At 38.7% G+C, this 23,073-nt stretch overlaps 1 protein-coding gene across 5 annotated transcripts in view; it reads left to right on the top strand.

Annotated features, from left to right (window-relative positions):
• cmtm6 (CKLF-like MARVEL transmembrane domain containing 6) overlaps window positions 1–20,653 on the top strand; it is a 54,612-nt gene extending 33,959 nt beyond the window's left edge. For all 5 annotated transcript variants that reach the window (XM_052016434.1, XM_052016432.1, XM_052016431.1 and 2 more), the window contains exons 4-5: window positions 13,994–14,092; window positions 15,959–20,653. In XM_052016434.1, the coding sequence (XP_051872394.1) occupies window positions 13,994–14,092; window positions 15,959–16,132 (273 nt within the window). In that variant the 3' untranslated portion in view covers window positions 16,133–20,653. The remainder of the gene's footprint in view (window positions 1–13,993; window positions 14,093–15,958) is intronic.
• Window positions 20,654–23,073: the final 2,420 nt, after the last annotated feature.

The raw sequence follows: 23,073 nt of genomic DNA, 5'->3' as shown, positions 1-23,073 counted from the left end.
TTTGAGTCTAGCTTCCCAATGGACAAGAAAAACGAGGGGTGGTAATTAGGTATCTGGGACATAGGCTGAATGGAACGATTTTGTGAATATGAATATAACAATGTGATGTTTCACTCATCTGTGGGACAGTTCTCCCAAGTTTGGTACATCTGCATACGTTTTTAGCATCAGCTGAGCTTAGTGTTCCTTTGTCGTGTCAGGTGCCATTGCTTGATGCCTGGTAGTCTATCTGGTATTGTAATACTTTTTAAAAGGATTTGATAAAACAGAGGGGTTTGCTGTACCATTTCAGAGTACACTTGGCCACATTGAGGCTAGATTGGGTAAAGATGGGAGGCTTATTCTGTATTTATTTAATTAGTAAATTTTAAGTTCTCCAGCTGTTGTGTTTAAAATTTGAACTAATATCTGGATCATGATACAGCCCTCTGGATTACTAGTTCAAATCATAAAACCAGTATAACATCATATAGATTGTTTTTGCAGGAAAAAGTCCATTAAACATTTAGCATATTTGTTTGTATTTATCCTGTAACCATTAATTCCATTTCTCTCAACCCATTCAGTACTATTTTGATTAATGTGCTTTAACTACACAACTGGAAGTCGAATAACTCAATGACAAGTGGGAAGGGAATTCCTTTGATCTGTGTTCTCATTCAAGGCTTGTCAATTTTACAGCACCTTTGAGCTTTGGGGCAGCTTTCAACAGGAGGTGGTCTTGCAGTGTTATCAGGAAACTGGTTTTGAAATTGTCCATACTTGCATTAAGAATATGAGAATAGGACAATAACAAATTTGATTTGTTAGCCATGCTTGTCTCTGAGAAAAGAAGGATCATTTGAATGTAGCAGTTTCTTTTTTAAAGACTAACTTTTCACTTGGAATAAGACTTTGGTCAAGAAAAATACCAGCATCATTGGAAATAGGTTTCTTTCTGAAGGTTTTCTATAAACCTGCTTTGTGAACTGTGCCCACTGGAGGTTTGCCCACTACTGTATATTGTGAACCATCTCCAAATATAGCAGAAGCCTTGAAGCCATTTTGTTTATCATGTTTAAAAAAAAAGTATGCTGACAGTGAGGAAAAGGAAATGATTCATCATTTCCTAATGAAGTACAGCAGGAACTCGCAAGCAGAATTAAACCAAAATAGCATTTCAGTTTATTCAGAAACAACTGTTAATTTTTTTAAAAAATGGGAGTTTGGTTTGGTCTGCAGTTTAATTTCACTGGTCCTTCTATTCCACGTTAAAAGCCAGACAAGTATCTTTTTGTGGATTTGGGTTAATAATAGAAAGCCTGTTAGCAGGCTAAGCATTAAAGATAGTTGAACACCATCTGCAGAATTTAACAGTAGTGCATAATAGCTGCTGAGATATGTTGTTGATACAAATCAAAGTTCATAAAGAAGCCTTTCTTGCAGTGTGCTTTTCAGCATTTATTTCCAGATATGAAAATCGAGCAGAGTTCTCTGCAATCTGGGGAACAGATTTATTCACTTAAAACAAATGACAAAAAGGTTATCTATCTCTCAATAGAAACTAATAGTGAACAATTATTTATTGAAGGCACCCCTGTTTCATTTCACAAATTTTAAGTCTACTTTTGTCATCACTCCCAAGAATGATGTAATGTATGTCGGATAGATATTACTCACTGAAATCTATTTAAAAACAGTACTTTTGCTGTGTCTTTCCATTGCTTCATATTTTTGTGGTTTTATCTCAGCCTATTACACCCAATTTATCTCAAAATGAGAATATTAGTGCTTCAGAAAAAAATGTGATAAGGGTTTTGCCATAAATCTGAAACACAATGAATAGTTTCAGTTTTTAAAAAAAATCCAGTTTTCCCCATGTTCGAAAGCAAAGTATTTATTTCTTTTAACAAAAGCTGCCCAGCCTCACATGGTTTGGACAATAACCGCTGGCAAAGGGAGGAATGCATACCCATTAGCAGACAAGTGAGAATGCAGTCTTAAAGTTCCTTCGCACTTTCATGCTGTGTGAAAAGTTTAATAAAACAAAACCACTAAAGGGGAAGCTCCCTTTAATGTAGATTCAAAAGATCTTGCATCATACAAAATTGATCGAAGTCCTCTGTGGGTCTCGTCCCACCAAATAAGGGGAAAAAAGTAATTAGTTGATGAATCTCACTCCTTGTACGGAGGATCCTGAGAGTGAGCACAGGTTCATCTTGCTGTCTGATAACAACTCCATCAGGCTCAGCTACAGTTGTACGGTGGTACTCGTCCAAACCGCTCTGAAGAAGTCAGTACAGTGAAATGCCAGTGTAATTTTGTTGCTAAATGAGCTGTTACAATTGTTCAAATGTATAAAAGTTAGAATTTGTAGATGAACGAGAAAACTAACTTATTTGTAGCACCTTGTGTTCAAAATCTTAAATCCTCTACATTTCTATCTTAGTTGTCACCTTTTCCCCATTATAAATTCCTTTATCCACATTTATAATGTAAACTGTTCACACACTACCTATATCCTCCTGCCTCGAATACACCAATTATTTTTGCGGTGAAGTCCAATGAGCTAAATGCAACCTTTTGGATAGAAGTTCTGCCACTATTAGCTACATTTGCAGTTACTGCACAATTTTTGCTCTAAACTTGAGAAGATACTGATTGATCGCTGTGGCATTCCAGTTTTCCTTCTCCATAGAACCACACAGCACAAAACAGGTCCTTCGGCCCACCATGTTGTGCCGTCCATCAAACCACCCTCACACTATCTAACCCTTTCCTCCCGCATATCCCTCTATCTCACATTCCTCCATATGCCTATCCAACAAACTCTTGAACCTGTCCAATGTATCTGCCTCCACCACCACCCCAGGCAGTGCATTCCATGCACCAACCACTCTCTGGGTGGAAAAACCTCCCCCTGACATCTCCCCTGAACCTCCCACCCATAACCTTAAAGCCATGCCCTCTTGTCTTGAGCATTGGTGCCCTGGGAAGGAGGTGCTGACTGTCTACTCTATCTACTCCTCTCAATATTTTATGTACCTCTATCATGTCTCCTCTCATCCTCCTCCTTTCCAGTGAATAAAGCCCTAGCACCTTAAGCCTCTCCTCATATTCCATACGGTCTAATCCAGGCAGCATCCTGGTAAATCTCCTCTGCACCCTCTCCAACACCTCCACATCCTTCCTATAATGCGGTGACCGGAACTGAACACAGTACTCTAAGTGTGGTCTTACTAGAGTTTTGTAAAGCTGCATCATCACTTCGCGGCTCTTAAACTCAATCCCACGATTTATGAAAGCTAACATCCCATAGGCCTTCTTAACTGCTCTATCCACCTGTGAGGCAACTTTCAGTGAACTGTAAATATGAACCCCCAGATCCCTCTACTCCTCTACACTGCCAAGTACCTTGCCATTTACCCTGTACTCTGCCCTGGAGTTTGTCCTTCCAAAATGTACCACCTCACACTTCTCCGGATTGAACTCTATCCACGAGTCTCCAAACTCCTCAGCTGGTAAATCTTCTGCTCTAACCAGTTTTGCTCTAATCAATTTTATAATATTGTATACAATTAAAAATATTTCTGGAAGTGCTGTAGATGTTTTTAAAATGTGGACTGAAATACCCTTGTGCACTCAAGCAATTAATGCCTGCCTTCTGGCCCCACTTTGCAAGAAGATTAAATAGTTTTGAATCTCCAAACACCTAAATGTAGCCTCACACTTGTTGGATAGTTCTTCCTTGTGCTTTTAATGGATTTGAAAAGCTAGAGGCACTAATTAAGCTGTCAATTAACTTGCCCAAAACATCAGTCTTAAGCCCGCTTGAAGTATATTACTCAGTAGCCTTGTGCCAAAACCTGGGTATAGAATTCATTGCAAATTGTTAAAATAAGCTTCTCCAAGTTTGCTAATATTCCCTTCCCTTAAAGGTAATAGGTGCTCCCTTATTCTGAGACCGTACCCTCTTGGTTCTCGACTGTCCCTTGAGGGGAAATGTCCCCTCAACATTTACCTGGTCTAGCCCGCTTAGAATCTTGTGTTTCAATGCAGTTGCTTCTCATTCTTCTAAATTCCAATGGGTAAGCTTTGATAGAGGGAACTATGACAAACCCGCACAAGCAAGCCCCCACATCTCCAGATGACCCTGTAATCTCAATCTCTGAGGCCGACGTCTGGGCATCCTTCAAGAGGGTGAACCCACAAAAGGCATCTCGTCCAGACGGCGTACCTGGCTGAGTACTAAAGATCTGTGTGACCCAACTGGCTGGAGTATTTACAGACATATTCAGCCTCCTCTTGCTTCTGCAGTCTGAGGTTCCCACTAGCTTCAAAAAGTCATCTTTTATACTGGTGTCTAAGAAGAGCATGGTGACCTACCTCAGTGACCACCATCTGGTAGCATTTATATCAGCTGTAATGAAGTACTTCAAGAGGTTGGTTACGGCACGAATCAAGTCCTGCCTCAGATGACCTGGATTTGTTTCAGTTTGCCAACTACCACAATAGGTCAACAGCAGATGCAATTTCTCTGGCTCTTCATTCTGCTCTGAACCATTTGGACAACAGGAACTCGTACGTCAGGCTGCTGCTCATCGACCACAGCTTGGCATTCAACACAATCATCCCATCCAAACTCTTCAAGCTTGAAGATCTGGGCCTCTATACCTCCCTCTCAAACTGGGTCCTCAACTTCCTCATCAGCAGACCTCAGTCAGTGAGGTTTGGTTACAACATCTCCTCCTCGCCGACCATCAACACAGGTGTACCTCAAGGCTGCGTGCTTAGCTCCCTGCTCTACTCCCTATACACACGACTGTGTGGCTAGCACAGCTTGAATGTCATATACAAATTTGCCAACAACACCATTGTTGGACAAATCACAGGTGGTGACGAGTCAGTGTACAGGAGCGAGATAGGACACCTGGTTGAGTGGTGCCGCAACAACAATCTCGTGCTCAAAGTCAATAAAACTAAAGAACTGTTGATTTTTCAGGAAGGGGAAGGAGGGAGAACATGCACCAATGTACATTGGTGTATCAGCAGTAGAGAGCAAGCAGCTTTAAATTCCTGGGCATTAACATATCAGATGACCTGTCCCGGGCCCAGCACATAGTTGCATTCACAAGGAAGGCGCGCCTGCATCTTTACTTTCTTAGAAGATTAAGGAGGTTATGCTTTCTACAGATGATGAAAGTATCCTGACTGGTTGAATCATGGTCTGATACAGCAATTTGAATGTACAGGAATGTAAGAAGCTGCAGAGAGTAGTGGACTCAGCCCTATACATCATGGGCACATCCTTCCCCACCATCAGTAGTATCTACAGGAGGCGCTGCCTCAAGAAAGCAACTTCTATCATCAAAAAGCCACCATCTGGGCCATGCAATTTCTCACAGCTACCATCGGGCGGGAGGTACAGAAGCCTGAAGTCCCATACCTCCAGGTTCAGGAACAGCTGCTTCCCTTCAGCTGTTTGTTTTTGAACCAACCTGCAAAGCCCTAATCACTACCTCTGTAGCAACACTACGACCACTTTGCCCTACATTGGACTTTGTTTTCTTTGCTGTATTTGTGCTTTCTTGTAAATATTCTGTATAATTTACGTTTTTGTTTTTCTCGTGAATGTTGTGTATCTGATGCTGTGTGTCTGTGATGCTGCTGCAAGTAAGTTTTTCATCGCATCAGTGCATACATGTACTTGTGCATATGGCAATAAACTTGACTTTGACTTTGAGTAGAGTTCCAAAATGATTAACCTAGTAAGGCAATTCCTCCATACCCAGGATCATCCCAGTGAACCTTCTCTGAATTGCCACCAATGAAACACTATCGTTCCTTTTACAGGCGGCCAAAATTGTTCGCAGTACAATTGTAGTAAGACCTCCCTAATTTATTACTCCAATCCCAGTGAAATGAGGACTAACGTTCTGTTAGCCTTCCCTATTACCCGCTGTACTTGTGTACTAGCTTTCTAGGTTTCATGCGCAAGTACCTCCAAATCCCCTTTGTGCTATGGTTTTCTGCAGTTTTTCTCTATTTAAACAATACTCTATTTTATGGTTGTTCTTACCAATATGAGCAACTTCTTATTTTCCCACATCATTATGCTCTGTTTGCTGAATTTTTGCCCATTCATTCAATCTGTTGATATCTTTTTTATAAAACTTTTTGTATCCTCCTTGCAGTTTGCCTTTCCACCTATTTTTCTGGCATACACAAATTTGGCTACCCAGTTATTGCCGATTGTTAGTTCTGGAAGTAGTTGTTCGGTAATGCGTTTGCTAATTTCATTTACTTCATTTACCATTTGCAACCTTTGATCTCTCCTGGTCTCCACCCTAGCACAGACCTGTTCTCTCTCTCCCTCCATCCATTCTCTGCCATACATTTGCTGTCGTCTTCCATCAATTATATATTCTAAACAGCTTATCTTCAGTAATTCATCCTTCTCTAATGCTATCAGTAAGAAGAAAGACTGGCTTTAAGGGGAGATCCATATGACTGATTTTGAACTTTTCAAAGATCTAACTAAGTGGGTCAATGAGGATGGTGTGGTTGATGTAGTTTACTTGGACATCAGTAAAGTCTTTGAAAATGCTTAGCATTAGACTGGTCCAAATTATAAGAGTCCATAGATTCCAGGGCAATTTGGCAAAATGGATCTGAAATGAGCTTGACAATAGAAGGCAGAGAGTGATGGTTAAAGGGTCTTAAGGATTGGTAGCTTCTGATCAGTGGTGCATCGCAGGTACTGGTGCTGGGACCCATGCAGTTTGTTATGTATGTTAATGATCTGGATGTGAATGTAGAAGATTAGTAAGTTTGCAGATGACATAAAAATTGGTGGTGTTGATGAGGGGGAGAGTCTTAGGGCCACAGAATGATATTGGTGCATTGGTAAGATGGCCAGAAAGATGGCAGATGGAATTTATCCTGTAAAATGTGAGGTGATGCATTTTGCAAGGGCTAATAAAGCTAGGATATAAACAATGAATGGTAGGACCTGAGGTAGGGCAACCTTGTCCAAGGATCCCTGAAGGCAGCAACACTGATATATAAGCTGGTTAAGGAAGCATATAGGATGTTTGCATTATTGCCAGGACATTGAATTACAAGAATAGGGAGGCCCTGGTACAACTATATAAAACATTAGTTAGGTCGCAGCTGGAGTACTGTGTGAACTTCTGGTCACCACACCATGGAAGGACCAGTGAGGATGCTTAAGAGATTTACCAGAATATTGGTGACTGAATCGGCTGGGCTTGTTTTCCTTGAAATGGAGAAGGTCAAGGGGGATATGACTGAGTTATCCAAAATTATAGAAGTCATAGGTATCATAGGTACAAGGAAATTCCATTAATTTGCAGCTACTCTCACAACACATTTAAGTATTTAGATGAGCACTTGAACCACCAAGGCACCAAAAGCTAAGGTTGGAAAATGGAATTGGTATTGATAGATACTTCATGGCCAGCATGGACAAGATGAACTGAAGGGCCTTTTTCTGTGTATGACTCTGAGAGCACTGTTTAAAGCCATTCTATTCAGGTTGCTGCAATATCGAACTGGAGTAATGTTGCTGTATTGTGCAGATAGTTTGGTTACAAGGTGACATAGTACAAATGAACAATGTAGCCACAGGAAAAGTCCTAAAGTCATTCTGTTTGGTATCAATGACAGAAGTTTGTTCTAGTGGTTTTGAAGTTGCCTTTGTCTGAGATCAGTTTGAGGGTGTTACTTGCAGTATGAACCGCAAAATGAGTTTGTGTAAATCTGATGTATGTTTGACTTGCAAAGCTGCAAGGGCAGAGACTGCACTGAATGAAAGTGGCTTATTTGTTGATCTTTGTAGAAAAAAGCTTTCACAAGATAGTATCACAGTCTAAAGTTTCATATAACATGGAATGTCTTTTGTTTACTTTTTAAAAGGCTTGTAACACTATTTGTACAAGAGTAATGTGCGTGCACCCTTAGTTAAAATCCATAATGTAATCATAAGTAAACTTGTATGATGACTGATTATTGTTGTCAAAATTCATTAAGGACATAACTGATATTGAGAGAATACAAATCTAAGGTGATTTGGCATGAACAGATGTGGTTACATAACTAAACCTTTTTTATAACATGGTAGTTCATAAGTTTTTGAAAGAAAATTAGAGGGAGATGGGGGAACACAAATGGAGGGAAAGTATGAAAAGATCAAATTGAATTGTACTGGCATAAAGGACTGGTGCAAACTTCACAGGCCAAATGGACTCAATGCGCTGTGCTATTTTGTGGTTTAAAGCTGCCTCAAGGAGTTGTGTTGAATGTTGCTTGTTAGTTTCTTGGTGTCCCATATCTCATATCACTGGAGCTAGTGTGTAAAGGAACAGCCGTATATTTTAAAGTTGTTGTGGATGCTGAGGAGATGAACTAGTGGGTGTTGGTCCCATGGACCTTGTCCTTCTAAGTGGTGGAGGTAACAGGATTGGGAGATGCTGTTGGAGAATGCTAGAGAAGTTATTGCAGTGCATTTTGAAGATGATGCGCACTATAGCCATGATGCATCAGTGATAGAGAGAATGAATGTTCAGCACAATGGATTGAATGTCAGGCAAGCAGGCTGTGTTGCTCCACTTTGATTTTTGGGTTATTGTTAAAGTTGCCTTTATCCATCATGTTCCTGGCTAGTGCCTTGCAGATGATGGAAAGGCTTTGTTTCTGGAAGATGAGTCGCTCACTACAGGATGCCAGTAGGCACTGTGTTCATGTGGCTGGTCGAGTTGGACATAGTCAAGATGGCCATGGTCACTGAATCTGATGTTCAACCACACTTGGGCTATTTCAACCCAGAATTCCAAGACCATGCCATAAGTTTGGAACAAACTAAGTGGCAGATTCCCTTAAGTTTTATTCAATGGAATGTTATTAATTTTTAAAAATCCCTTTTTTCAGAGTTTTATAAACTCTTTACAAAACTCCCAGACATGATGTTAGTCCTGCTGATCCAAGTGCAGGGCTTTGGAATTTTACCTGCTGAGGCCTCCTGGTTCTTCACTACTGAGCTCCAAAATTGGGATGCTCTACAAATGGACTCCCCTCCATTTTATGATAAGAGGCATAGATCGAGTGGACAGTCAGAGACTTTTTCCTCATGCGACAATGGCTAACACGAGAGGACATAATTTTAAGGTGATTGGAGGAAGGTATAAGGGGGATGTCAGGGGTAAGTTTTTTTTTTACACAGAGTGGTGGGTGCGTGGAACCTGCGGAGATTGTGGGGGTAGATACATTAGAGACATCTAAGAGACTCGTAGATAGCCCCCTATTTTTCTATCATTCATGTGTCTATGTGGGAGGGAAGGGTTAGATAGATTTTAGAGCAGGATAAAATGTTGGCACAACATTGTGGGCTGAAGGACCTGTACTGTGCTGTTGTGTTCTATGTTCTATGATTGGTGATAGCAGGGGAGGGGTTGAATTGAATTCGGTCCATTAAGTTTCTGGTCAGTGTGGTTTTCTAAAATACCAAGAGTGATGATGTCATTGAATGTCAAGGGTTAATGGAGATTATTTGCCAGCATTTGTTTAGTGCAACTGTGAGCTACTATTTACATGTAGGCATGGATCATTTTGCTAATCAAGGAATGGAATTGAAATTTGTAGGACAGATAAGTTTTGTTTCGTGTGAAGGTGAAAGCCAGCCAAAGTAACTTATTGTTTAAAAAAAATAGCAGTTTCAACTTCACTTAACTGCTGAACAATACAAAATGGCTCTCTGACACTTGTTTCAAGAGGAGTAAAATTTATGATTGTGTTGTGTTTATAAATATAGATATTCTGCTGCATTCATAGTCTGAAATTCCTACAGTCCTCCTGATGTTATTTCCTGGAGCTATTGGTAATTCCTTGCAATTCTTGGTTGATGGTCATCATTTCTACTTATAAAAGAAAATTGAAAGCAAGTCTAAATCCTCTTCCAACTGATTTGTGCTCAGGATATTGGCAATCTTTAACTCTTTCTAGAATTTAAATAGACCAACATGAGCTTGCATTTTCCCGACAGGATTTCCTAATTATCAGAAGCCCACTCCCTAATATTTTTTCTTTACCCATTAGAGTGTTTCTTGTGGACTTTTCCATGGCTACTTGCATTCCACTCTATTTGTTCCACTGTAGATAAGCCTGTATACAACCTTCCCAGATTGATTTTGATTTAATTCAGTATTATTCAGCCATTTGTTTTCTACAATTAGTCACCGCCTGTAATTCATTTTGAAGCCCTTGTAGTTCAGGATTTTTGTACTGCATGGATCTGTAATGTTTTTTCAAACTCCTAAGAGATTGGCCAGTTCTGACCAGTATCTAGAGAATTATTCTCAATCAAACTATTTATAATTAGTAATCCTTCATGATTTATGAAACCTGGAAAATATATGTTATAAGTTATTTCCTTGGGTGGGTGGGAAGCAAATGTTGGAAGTATTCCACAAGTCAAGTTGCATCTTTGGAGAGTGAGATAACTTTTGGGTTGATGACTTTTCATCAGAATTAGTTATCCACTTTGAACATCATTTCTGTTTTGCTCCACAGATGCTGTTCGACCTGCTGAGTGTTTGTAGCGTTTTCGATTTTTATTTCATATTTCCAGCATCTGCAGTATTTTGCTTTTACGTTGCTTACCTGATTGTGTCCAAAATAGTGAAGAACCAGTTGATTATTTCATGCCTCATGCTCAGCTGATTGAGGAAAATGGACACAGATGTATCAGTTAATTCAAAATCACATCAGGATTGAAAGTGTAGAGGGAAGATAGCTAGTATATAGAAGTGAAAGGGAAGAGTGAGACAGAGGCTGGTAGGTGATGGGTGGAACTAGATGGGCGAGGCAGATGGAGCGAAGTTGGGGTGGCGGATGGGGTAGTGCTGAGACAGGCTGGTAGGTGATCGGTGGAAACCTAATATATAGAAACAAAAGAAATAGAAAAATAGACCCAGTTGGGGAAGGGGAGAGGGAAGGTAGAGAAAGAGGCTGGGAGGGGATGGGTGGAACCCGATAAGGGAGGGATGATAGACAGATGGAACCAGGTGGGGGGAGGGGATAGGAAAGCTGAACAAAGGGTGCCGATTTGGGTTTTCTGCTGTCTGTAGTACTGACAGGGGACGTGCACAACTGAAAGGCTTGAAATTTGTGGTTGTTTTGATAAAGTTTCTGGTTCTCAGGAAACTGCAATAGCAAGCGCACCTGTTTATTTGAACATGTGGGTTGCTAGCAGAATAAACGAAGAGGAACTGTGCATTGAATTAGTCTCTATTTTTATAACATTTAATTCCTGGGGGGAAAATGTCCTGTACCTTTATCCTCCCACCACCATAGTGTTTTTTTTCTCTTTCTGAGTGACTGTATGCCACTACTTGCATTAGCAAAAACCAGCTTCATTGAACTGTCATCCTCATTTGACAGTATGGTATTTTAAAATTCATTTAATTTGCCTTCTCTAAATTAGGAATATCTAATGGCTTTGACCTTTCAGTCTGTAATAAGTCACATAGTTCTGTTTCATATTGAATACATTATGAAATAACCACATTTATTTAATTTATCCGGATGCTGGATTGTTTTGACTTCCTTGATGCTGCCCAATGTAAATAGTGCAGCCACCCAGTTCCCACTTAATTGTATCTGTTGGTTTTAATTTAGAAAAAAAATAGTCACCCAGTCAGTTGCAGAAATAAGCTGTTGTTATGTTACAGTGCCATGGTGTGCTGGACAGCTTAGCAATATTTGTAATTTGTGAGACCCAGGTTTGGAGAATTAATTTTCAGTTCTGAATATGTTCTAAGATGTATATTGCTTCCATCTACTTTCCATGTCCCTCTCCTGCCCCTTCCCCCACCCAGTTAAAATATTAATGGAAATTGTTAAACTGAGTGGATTTGAGTAGTTAGTCATTACCAGATAGATTGCCATGAGCACTGAGTCTGCAGTGTGTGCAGTTTTCTCCCCTATTACAAGGGAAGCAAGCCTACAGAAATCCCATTTCCTTAGAACAAATGTTAAAAAGAAATTCGGAGAGAATTGTTAAAGATTCTTTTTGAGGAAAAAGAGGAGAAAAATTTCCATTGGCCACTGCTTTCATAATCCTTGCCAAAAAATAATGAAAGGAGAACTTGTGCTTCTGTTAGGGAGGAAAATTGGATATGAAATAATTTACCAAAAATGCAGGTTGAAGTAAAATAATCTTAAGAGAATGAACAAAATATTTGAAAAATAAAAGGATATGGGAATGAGTAGGAAAATCTGATTGGTGCACAACATTAAGACAATTAACTGATGATTTAATACCACCATATGTAACCATTCTAGAAATAATTCATTAAGCATTTTGGAATATCTTGAGGACATGAAAAGATCTAAAAGTAAGCAAGTTAGTTTTTATCTTTAAAATGGGAAATGTTAAATCATTTGCTTCTAAAGATGGTTTCTAATTTGAATATTCAGTTTTGTTGACATCAAGTTTGTCCCATGGCCAATAAAAACATGAACCACCTCAAACTGGTAGTTGCATTGGACTATTCCTCAGGCAGTGATGGCAGCCACCTAAAACATTATTTGAGCCTCTTACGTACATAACCAAGGCATCCTGCTAGCTGTTCTACTTCTCTTTACCCAGCTGAAACTCAGGAGCCAGCCTTGCATTGTTTGAGATTCTTTTATGATGTAAATTGAAGCTGTTTACTTTCTCAAAGAAAGTTAAGTTCCTGAAGAGCCAGAATGAGCTGGAGTGCACCCCTCAACTCCTTGCACCTTGTTGCCATTCTACCACCTAATTTTGATAGGCTAACTCTGAAGAAGAAACTAACTGGAATAACTTGCCCAAATAATATTGATGAAGTTTCCCAGTTAGGCTGTTCCTAGGGTAGGTACTATTCCAGGTCTTAAAACACTTTATTTTTGTTTAATACTTTTAACATAAAATAATAAATGACACTTCACGGGAGCAAATGAATAAAAGCTTGGTCAAGTAGGGAAATTTTAAGGAATGTCTTAAAGGAGGACAGAAGGCAGAGGCTTTGGTTGAAGTAAATTTCACTTCATTCAGTACAGGATATCAGATGTGCACTTTGATAATGTGGAAGCAGTGTGCAACTCTGGCTTAGTTATGATAATAGAACTGTGTTGACATACACGTGAAAACTATCAGTATTTCAGATGATTTTGCAAAGGGTCAAAATGTTGTTCAAATAAAGGAGGCTGAGGGATTTTTGGGGAAGCCAATAGGTAATGATATATTAGTATCAATAAGCTCTGAACCAAAAATAGATTCTTGTAATCAATGAGTGGGTGGAAAATTTTGAAAATATGGAAAATCTGAATACTTCGCTTTGAAATGTTAAAAGAATAGCACTGCATCATTTACACAAAATGTTTTTCATAGTTCCTTCAATTTACAATGAGTAAAATTAATTGCTGAGAAAGAAGATAATTCAAGGGATCTGACTCCACCATTTCCCCTGGCAGTGCATTCCAGGCACCTATTACTCTAAGTCAAAAAAAAAGTCTCCTTTAAACTTTCCCTATCTCACCTTAGAGCGATGCCCTCTAGTATTTGATATTTCCACTCTGTGAAACAAACTCTGACTATGTACCCTATCTATGCTTATTATTTTATATACTTATATCAGGTTGCCCCTCCAGAGAAAATAAACCAAGTCTGTCTAACCTCTCCTATAACTAATGCTCTCTAATCCAGTCAACATCCCTGTGAACCTCTTCTGTGCCCTCTCCAAAACCTCGCATCCTTCCTGAATCAGCCTACCATGAGGGGCCTTGTCGAAAGCTTTAGTGAAGTCCATGTATACTACATCCACTGCCCTACCCTCATCAATCATCTTTGTTACCTCAATGGTCTTGTCTAATTCCTGATTTTTTTTTTCTAATGCTTTTGCACAACCTCTTTTTGATAAAGCACTGACTGATTAAGGAATTGAAATTCACTTGGTATCATTTTTCTCAACAGGACTTTTATTATACTGCTGTGATAGCGATATTTTTCCTGATTGCCTCCATTGTGTTTGCAGCCAAGAATGAGGGATCTGATGTGGAGAAAGCTGCTGTGGTAAGTTACATTTTGTCATTATTTTCAATCCTCCTGTGCTGTCATGAAGGCCATTGAATTGTAATCAGGAAACAATGCCATGAGCATTGGTAGCCCTCTAAGTAATTAGTCTCCACATCAACTCAGTTGCAAGCTTGCCTCTCAGGAGGTTTGTGGTCCAAAGAGCCACTCCAGATTCTTGAGCACAAAAATCTAGGCAATACTGATCTTTCATACTAGCCACTGTCTGCCCCTCAAATAGATGTAAACACATTGCACTATTTGAACAATGAGTAAGTTGTGCTTTGATTCCTAGCCAAAACATTTTCCTTAATTGATATGACATAAACAAATTAGTTGTATTTTATTTGCTATGTGCATATTGGCTGTGGTGTTTCATAAGTGACTTTATAGCCAGTGAAGTGTTTCTTGAAGTAAGGTACTATGGACATTTGAGACTCTGAAAGTCATTTTATTTTTAGCTATCAACCTAGTCAGGAATATTGGCAGACACCATTTCCCCAAATTACTATCAGCTGAGCTAAGCTCAAGAAAGAGATGAATGAGTCTTGTCTGAGGGTCAGTTTCCTGGGGTTGAACTTGGTTTAGGCCTTTTATTTGGCTAAGCCAACCATACCAAAAGGCCAAGCTTGGATTGTGATTGGTGTTCGGCCCTCCTTTGAACAATTAGGCCAAGGTGTTTGCTCCGCTCATACCTCCACAGATAGCTCACCGAACGAGTGGGGAAGGTACAGTTCTGAGCTACCCATGTCACAGGAGCAAGCCTCGGTTGAGTCCTGGGGTACTTTTCACATTTATCATTTTGTGGTGTCGCAACATAAGTGTAGTGTACAAGAACCCATTTTCTGTTCAGGGGCCATTTGTTGGGAACATACTTTTGCTTTAGTAAAGAAATACTTTAGTCCAGCATAAATTCAACGTGCTCAAAAATATGAAGGCTTACTGGAGGTTAAGTAATACAATTTACCAGAGGCCAGTATCAAGATTACATAGTTGGAGTAAACATGTGCATTATTGTTAGAAGGGAGAACTTTGAAAACTGAATTGAAATTTTAAATGAATGTTCAACATTATCAAAGTGAATAAGAAGCAACTTCCAATGTTTTGATCATTCTGTTGTAGTTTTGAAAGTCAAAGTCGAGTTTATTGTCATATGCACAAGTACATGTATGCACAGTACTACTTGCAGCAGTATCACTGGCACTTAGCATCATATTAGCAGCATTCCCAAGAAAAACATAAATTATACACAATTTTTACAAGAAAGAACCAATTTAGAACAACAAAAAAGGTCCATTTTAGTGCAAAGTGATCAAAGTGGTCATAGTGTTGCTAAACTGTAGTAATTGGGGTTTTGCCAGATGGTTCAAGAACCAAATGGTTGAAGGGAAGTAGCTGTTCTTTAACCTGGTGGTGTGGGACTTCAGATTTCTGCACCTCCTGCTCGATGACAGCTGCGAGAGGTGGCATGGCCCAGACAGTGGGGAGATTTGATGATAGAAGTTGCCATCTTGAGGCATCACCTCCTGTCGATACTACCAGTGGTGGGAAGGGATGTGCCTGTGATGTATTGGGCAGAGCCTACTGCAACTTCACAGCTTCTTGCATTTCTATGCATTCTAATTGCTGTACCAGACCATGATGTAACCAGTCAGGATACTTTCAACAGTACATCTGTAGAAGTTTGTTAGTGTTCAGTGACAAGCCAAACCTCCTCAGAAAGTAAATACACAGTTTACTTTTACACTTCTCATTTTTACACATTTCCTGCATTATATTTCAAGTGACTATTTGTCTACTTTATGGCTTTTCTGGTACAGCTTTGTGGTGGTGATATTCCCATTTTGTTTGTTTTTATGTTCCTAGGCATTTGGATTCCTGGCATCGTTTGCCTTCATGGTGGATCTTGTGCTATATTTGAAAGAAGAGAAATGGCCCGTTAGCAGAAAAGAAACTACACCAGCTGAGACCACAAGAGGCCCAGAAAATGTGAAAGGAGAAATGGAGCCACTGAATGAGTCTGGAAATGTACCTGTCTGAGCTACAGAGGCAAACCTCTTGAGTTTTTTTTTACAACTTACATATTTTGTGTATGTCTGTATTTTGAATACTCCGACTTGATCCAACAGAATAACAAACAAACTGTTCAAAGGTCTCTTATCCTCTTTGGCCTAACTGGCAGGTGTTTCATTTTCTAGTTGTGCGAATCCAACACATGATAGAAAGTACTTTCTCTCATTTAAGCATGTTTCCTTTATGTAAATCTTTAATAGACTGCACTGTAGGCAAATGGGATAAGATTAATGAACTTTGTTATCTGTGGTAATATAATGTGTTGGTGTCTCTTGGACTGAAGCTTCTTTCCTATTATGAAGCATTTACATTTATTTTGGAAGCTCAGATTTAAGTCGCATCCTAAATCATATCATTTGTGCCTTTAATTGCTTAAATCAATCTTGTTGTATAAAAAATACAATCTAATTTGTTCTTAAATGATTTTTAAAGCAAAATGGCAGTACAAGTACACTAATTTTCACTGTTTTGTTTCCACAACCTAGTCAACTTGCTTGAAGCAATAATATTTAAGTACCCACATCCTCTTGCCATTCATAAAAAGACTGCTTATTACTTAGCCGAGAAAGGACATCTGAAAGATTTCTGACAATTAGTAAGATTCTTAAAGCAATACTGAAGAACCAAAGATTTTGGACTTCGGTATTTCAATATATTTTATCCCCTGCAATGCTAATACAAGGAATTTTCTTGTTCAATTAAAGTATCACAATTGAAGACGTTTTTAATAGTCAAACCTTTGTTTCTAATTAACTAACTAGAGCAGTGCAGTATCAGTTAGGACTGACCCTGCAAATGAATTGGTTTTATTGAGCACAATTTTATTGAGCACGTTAGCCAGCCTGATTTAACATGCAACTTTAAAATTCCATTACTTTGTTACAGTGCTGTGCACTTAAGTTCCACATAGCAGAAAACACATGGAAATTCTTTAAGGGGAAAGATCATTGATGGTTGAACACTAGTCTTTATGAAGTAACCTGAGGTAATATTAGGAAGTTGACTTTATTAAAGAACGACCACCTTGAGGTGCATTGGAGATTATTTGTGTATGAATATATTATTGTGATGTCCTCATAGGCTGATGAACATGGAATTCGGTTTGAACAACCAACATAACAATGCTCCGTAACTGGTGTATTACTCTTCAAACTAAAATATTTACTCATTTATTATTGAGGGCTTGTGGGTGAAGAGGTAGCCTACCATTGCCCACATAGAGAATGTAGTTGGTAAAATTAGTAGAACATGCTTTTATCAATAATTTTTAAAATTTATATGCTTTAATGTATGCTTAAAAGCAGCAAGCCAGTGTGTGTCAGTATGTTCTTCAATAGAATATTGATTAGAAAATGTGCTGTGTAAATCAGAAATGAAATGAACACTTTTAGCACGGTGTTAATCAAGATAGACTTCAGAATTTTATCATTCACAGAAAAAAATTGTTTATAAACTGAAATAAGGGTTGAATCTTCACCAAGTGTTTTTGTTTTGTCTTGTTTCTTTGAAAACCAGAATTGTAGACTTGCACTGGGAAAAGACAAAAATCCAGTCAGATAACTGTTCACAAAAATATGATTCTGTTTCTAATTATTACATGATATCTACCAAAATTTGTTTTTCTTTATAGTAACCTGTTTTCAGCTTTCCAAAAGGAACTGAATACCTAGCCATTTTTCTGATGCCTTATAAAATTAACTTTGCCGTTTTTGGTATTTAAACCTCCACAATAAAAATTTACCACTGAAATTATCTCAGGCTTGCAGTGTAACATAAAAACTAATAATTGTTTTGTTAAATTTAATTTATTTTTTTTCCTCTACTCTCTCGATGTTGAGGTTGACAATCCATCAGCTGTCCAGGGTAGTATGTAAAGAAAAGCAGTGTGAGTGCCTCCTTGGCATATGCCTATCTATCTGTCCTATAAACCAGGGGTAGGATAAAAACTTGTATTTTTCATTGAATGATGTTTGATTTAAAATATTATGAATCTGACATAACAGGTTCTACCGTGGCTTTGTGCTGTAAATGTGTACACATGTATGTATTTTGTGTGCAGTTGCATGCATCATAGCAGTCTGAAGAAACACTATTGAGTATTCAATAAGATTAAAAATGTTTTAGAATTTTCATGAATATGGCAGCAGCAAATTTCTAGTGAGGGGGGCTTTCTTTGTCTTTAATTAACAAAAAGTTTATTTTAAATGTGCATGTTCTAAAATTTGAGAAATGCTTGAGGATTAATCTGCAGCATTGTGGTGCAGCAGTTAGTGTTGCTGCCTCACAGTTCAAGGGATCAAGGTGTGACCATAACAAGGTGCGTTCTCTGTACAGTTTGTGAATTCTCTCTGACCATGTGGTTTTCCTCTGCATGCTTCGGTTTTCTTCCACGTCGCAAAGATGCACTGTCAGGTTAAATTTGCAGGCTATGGTAAATTATCCCTTAACGTAGGTTAATGGCATAAACAATCGAAAGGGAGTTGGTGTGAGAGATACGGTGCAAGGGTATAGGGAAATAAAGAGATGGAGAATGAGACTTGTGGGTTTTCTCCCCCAGAAGCCAACATAGACAAAATGACTTACTGTTCACTATAGGTAAAAACGAGTTGTTTTAGTCATATCTTTGTAGCTAAACACTTACATTGGCCATATTGATTTATTAATTGCAGTTGATTGTTGTTGTGAGTAATGCTTTAGACCTTCTCCTTCACTGTGACTCTGATTATACATGCTTAAAAAAATCAAGATGATAATTGTTGGTCGAGCCTCCCCATTTGCAATTGATGCGTATTAAATTCCAGGTTGTTGAAGGGACAAATAGTGTTGGTGAATGAGATCTAGCACTCTTTTCTAGCAAATTATGTTATAAAAAATGTTTTGTGCTGATCTGAGAAGGGAACATGGGTCTTTCTGTGAATATTAAGGAGTGACCATCAGTGGGTGTAGGTTGTACTCACTCAGAACATGGCCACAGCGTCCTACATTAATGAAAAATAATAGACTCCTTGATCTTTAGCAGACATTTCTATCCAGCTTCAGTGGGTTTTCAAAGGACCAGTTGCATTCAAACTATTTTTTTTAATCAAGGGCTGGATTATTTGCTGAACAGGTCTAATTTGAATCTTTTCTGCATGTTGTTTGTCAGTTGTCCCCCTAAAACAGGCGTAAAGTTGTGGATTTCAGGTTTGTACTGTACCCACCCACCCAGACTGCAACTCATCCTCTTGGAGGGAGGCCTTGGATCAGCTGGACATTTTTTTCTGCTAGAGTTCAATGCAAATTGTCTCTGATCTGAGTATTTTCAGACCAAATCACAATCTAAGGAGTTGGAGAGAAACTGTATCTATAAAAAGTGTCTTCAACAGGGGAAGTGGAAGATCAATCTGTCTTTGGCTTCAGGGTCAACATCAATGAGTTTTAACACTGCTATATGGCAGGTAGGAAAATGAAGTATAGTTATTTCATGTAGGCTATCAATAGGCAGCCGTAAGGTTATGCTGTTACTGATAATTGTGCTATTGCATAGTGACAGTTTTTGTGAATTGTGCTTTCTTCCCCGTTCAATATTGGATCAAAATTAGATTTGACACCCAACTTTGGTGGATCAGCAGGTAAAGTGGGAAATAAAGAAGTTGATATTAATGGAGAATGATTGATTGGAAGGCCTGTCTAATTTTAATACCTTTAGATATGTTGATGCATTTATATCATTGAATAGCTTTAATGCTAAATGGCAATTATGTTTAATCCACATCTGGACAATTGACTCTCGGATATCTGATGTTTAGCTGATTGGATTTTTGGATTGAATGTGAAGAGCTGCTGTTGAGATTTGCTATTAGAAAATAATTTTTGAGCCAATTGTTTTTCACTAAAATTATGCTTGTATATCAAACAAGATAGAATGAATAATATTGCAATAAAGTAGAAATCAACAGTAGTGAGCAGTCTAAGATTTACTTGGCTCACATTGCCATGTATTAACAGATCAAAGATTGAATCAATTGCCATGAGCTCTATTCTAGTTTATAGTTGTCCATTCAGGCAATTCATAATTGTGATTTTTTTTATATATAGATGATATAATTACATTTGGTGGCAAAATAACTAAGTGTCAATATTTTAGTTGCTCACTTATACTTAAGTAATTCATATTAATATGAATTACTTAAAGTCACACTATTTCAGTATGCTCTTTAGAGGACTGAGTAAAGAAGTTTGCAATAGTGAAACATTGTATCTGTGGACATCAAAATTCATTGTAAAAACGTAATTGGCCCATTGCTGGAATTCAATGTCTTACCCGAACCCAGAGCATTGTTCGTCTATATAGATGTATGTAGGATTATTGGGTCCACATAAATTCCAATAATTCATACTTGTGATCTCTTAATAAATTAGTATTTCAACTATAATTATGTATAATGTAATTTTTCTCACATTCCTTTGTATTTCTATACTTGAAATAAATAAAACTGCTGAAAATTACACTACTTCTGTATGCTCTTCATCAGGTCACTGGGAAATGAGGCAGGTGGGAATAATTAGATAGCCCATACAAAGAGTCAACTCTTTTACTCCATCTCTGAAATCTGTACATAAATTCAGTGCAGGTTGGTATATATAGTTGGTACCAGTTTATTTCTATATTAGTAAAAAAAAAGAATGACTTGCCTTCCATCAAAAGAAGCAACAGAACAGTAGCTTTCATTCCCCAAGCAGAACTGCCACTCCTCAGGATTGTGAAGACCGCAAAGTGAAGCAGACCAGCCTCAGTGGAGACTGTGTGTAGCCAGCAGCTACCTAGAGCCCAGAGTAGGATTGAAGGGCAATAAAAGCCCAGTAAGACCTAATGGACAGAAATCCCAAATTGGGAAACAGCAATGTAGCAAAGCCAGACAGGGCAGAGATTCCAAATATGACCAAATGATTCAGTACCTAAATATTGAGAAATAGAGGACTTGGATGATAAAAGTCATTAACAAAATTAACCACCTGGGATTAGAGAGACAGCAGTAGATTAACAGGAAATTAGCTGAGGGGTAAAAAAATAAGCAGTGAAGTGAACCAAATATTTCCCTACCCTTTCTGTGTTCTGAAGGGACCAGTCTCTCCAGAACACTAGAGTTCATGCCTCTGGTTCCATCAATACCTTTGCCATTTCCTATGGCATTTTCCTGTGCTCCTATAGGAGATACAGTACTTGCCCTTTTATCTTGTACAACAGTGCAGCACAAGAATAGGCCCTTCAGCCAACTATGTCCATGCTGACCATGATCCCAATCTAACTGTGCATGGTCCATATCCCTCTATATATGCCCCCCAGTATACATTTCCACCCTTGGAAAGAGTCTGACTTGTGCTATTTACACCCCTTTTTTTTAAAATTAAATTCTATCAGGTCTCCCCTCAATCTCTGACACTCCAGAGGATATAATCCAAGTTTGTCAAATCTCCTTATAGCTAATACTCTCTAATCCAGGCAACATCCTGGTGAACCTCTTCTGCACCTTCTCCAAAGCCTCCACATCCTTCCTGTAATGAGATGACCAGAACTGTACACAATACTCCCAAATGTGGCCTAACTAAACTAAAACATAACCTGCTGACTTCTATACTCTGCCCTGACTGATGAAGGCAAACATGCTATATGCTGCCTTTACCACCCTACCCACTTGTGTTGCCACTTTCAGGGAGCTATGGACTTGCACCTGAATATCCCTCTACACCTCAATGTTCCTAAGGGTCCTGCCACATCTCCTCATTGTTCAGTGCCCCAAATGCTCTTCCAGGTGAAGATAAATAAAGGATAACCAGTTTATGCAGTGTATTTGGACTTCCAGAAGGTGCCACACACAACAAAATATAAACACAATTAGAGCACATGATAGAGCATGGGTTGATGAGCAGAAAACAATAGGAATAAATAAGTCTTTTTCTGTTGGAGTGGCTCTTACCAATGCCATACCTTGGATAGGTATTGACATCCAAGCTAGTCACAATGTGTGTATCTTTACCGTATTGAAGTTTGCTGATGATGCAGTTAGGTGGCAAAATGAGCCGTGAAGAGGCTTCATGGGGATGTACACAGGCTAAGTGAATGGAAAGTGACAGGACATTTTTTTTTAAGAAATGCAAGGTTGTCCACTAGAAAAAAATAAAGCATATTTTTTAACAGTGAGAGATTGAAAGGCATTGGTGGTTAGAGGCATCACTGTATTTTACACAAGTCCAAATTAGGATGGCAGATGGTGTTGGATTTGAATGCACTGGAATTTGAGTGCAAACATATAGATGTCTTGTCAATTGTATATGGCCCTGGTGAAACACCATCTGAAATGTCATGTACAGTTGTGGAATCTGTACCTGAGGAAAGATAGAATTGTGTTAGAGGAAGTAAAGCAAATGTTTACATTGATTCCTGGAATGATGGGTGGGTAAAATGAGGAGAAATTGAGCTGATTGGGTCCATACACTCTAGAAGAATGTGGTGTGTTCTCAGTGAGACATCAATTTTTATTATGGGGCTTAGCACAGTGGATGTTTTCCTGGCTGGGGTGTAAGCCCCAAAATCAAGGATGGCCATTCAGGACTGAGAAATTCCTTCACCCAGAGAACAGAGAATCTTTGGAATTCTCTACCCAAAATGGATGTGGAAACAGTCACTCTCTGCCTTGATTCCCTTAATTGACATTTCACTGAGAACCAGCATATGTCCTCCTCAAATCTGTTCCAATTCTGATTGTGTATCATCTGCAAACTTTGAAGTAAGCACAAGGTTTAATATCAAAACTAGCAATGGTATGAAAACTAATCCTGGGGAACACAACTATAATATTGTCTTCCTGTCTGAAAATCAACAATTCAAGAGGAAAACACTGCACATGCTGGAAATACTCAGCAAGTCA

This window comes from Pristis pectinata, chromosome 5 (assembly GCF_009764475.1).
Source record: "Pristis pectinata isolate sPriPec2 chromosome 5, sPriPec2.1.pri, whole genome shotgun sequence".
In the NCBI taxonomy this organism is placed as follows: Eukaryota; Metazoa; Chordata; class Chondrichthyes; order Rhinopristiformes; family Pristidae; genus Pristis; species Pristis pectinata.
Note: the sequence above shows the minus strand (reverse complement) of the source record. Positions and strands in the feature narration are given on the sequence as shown.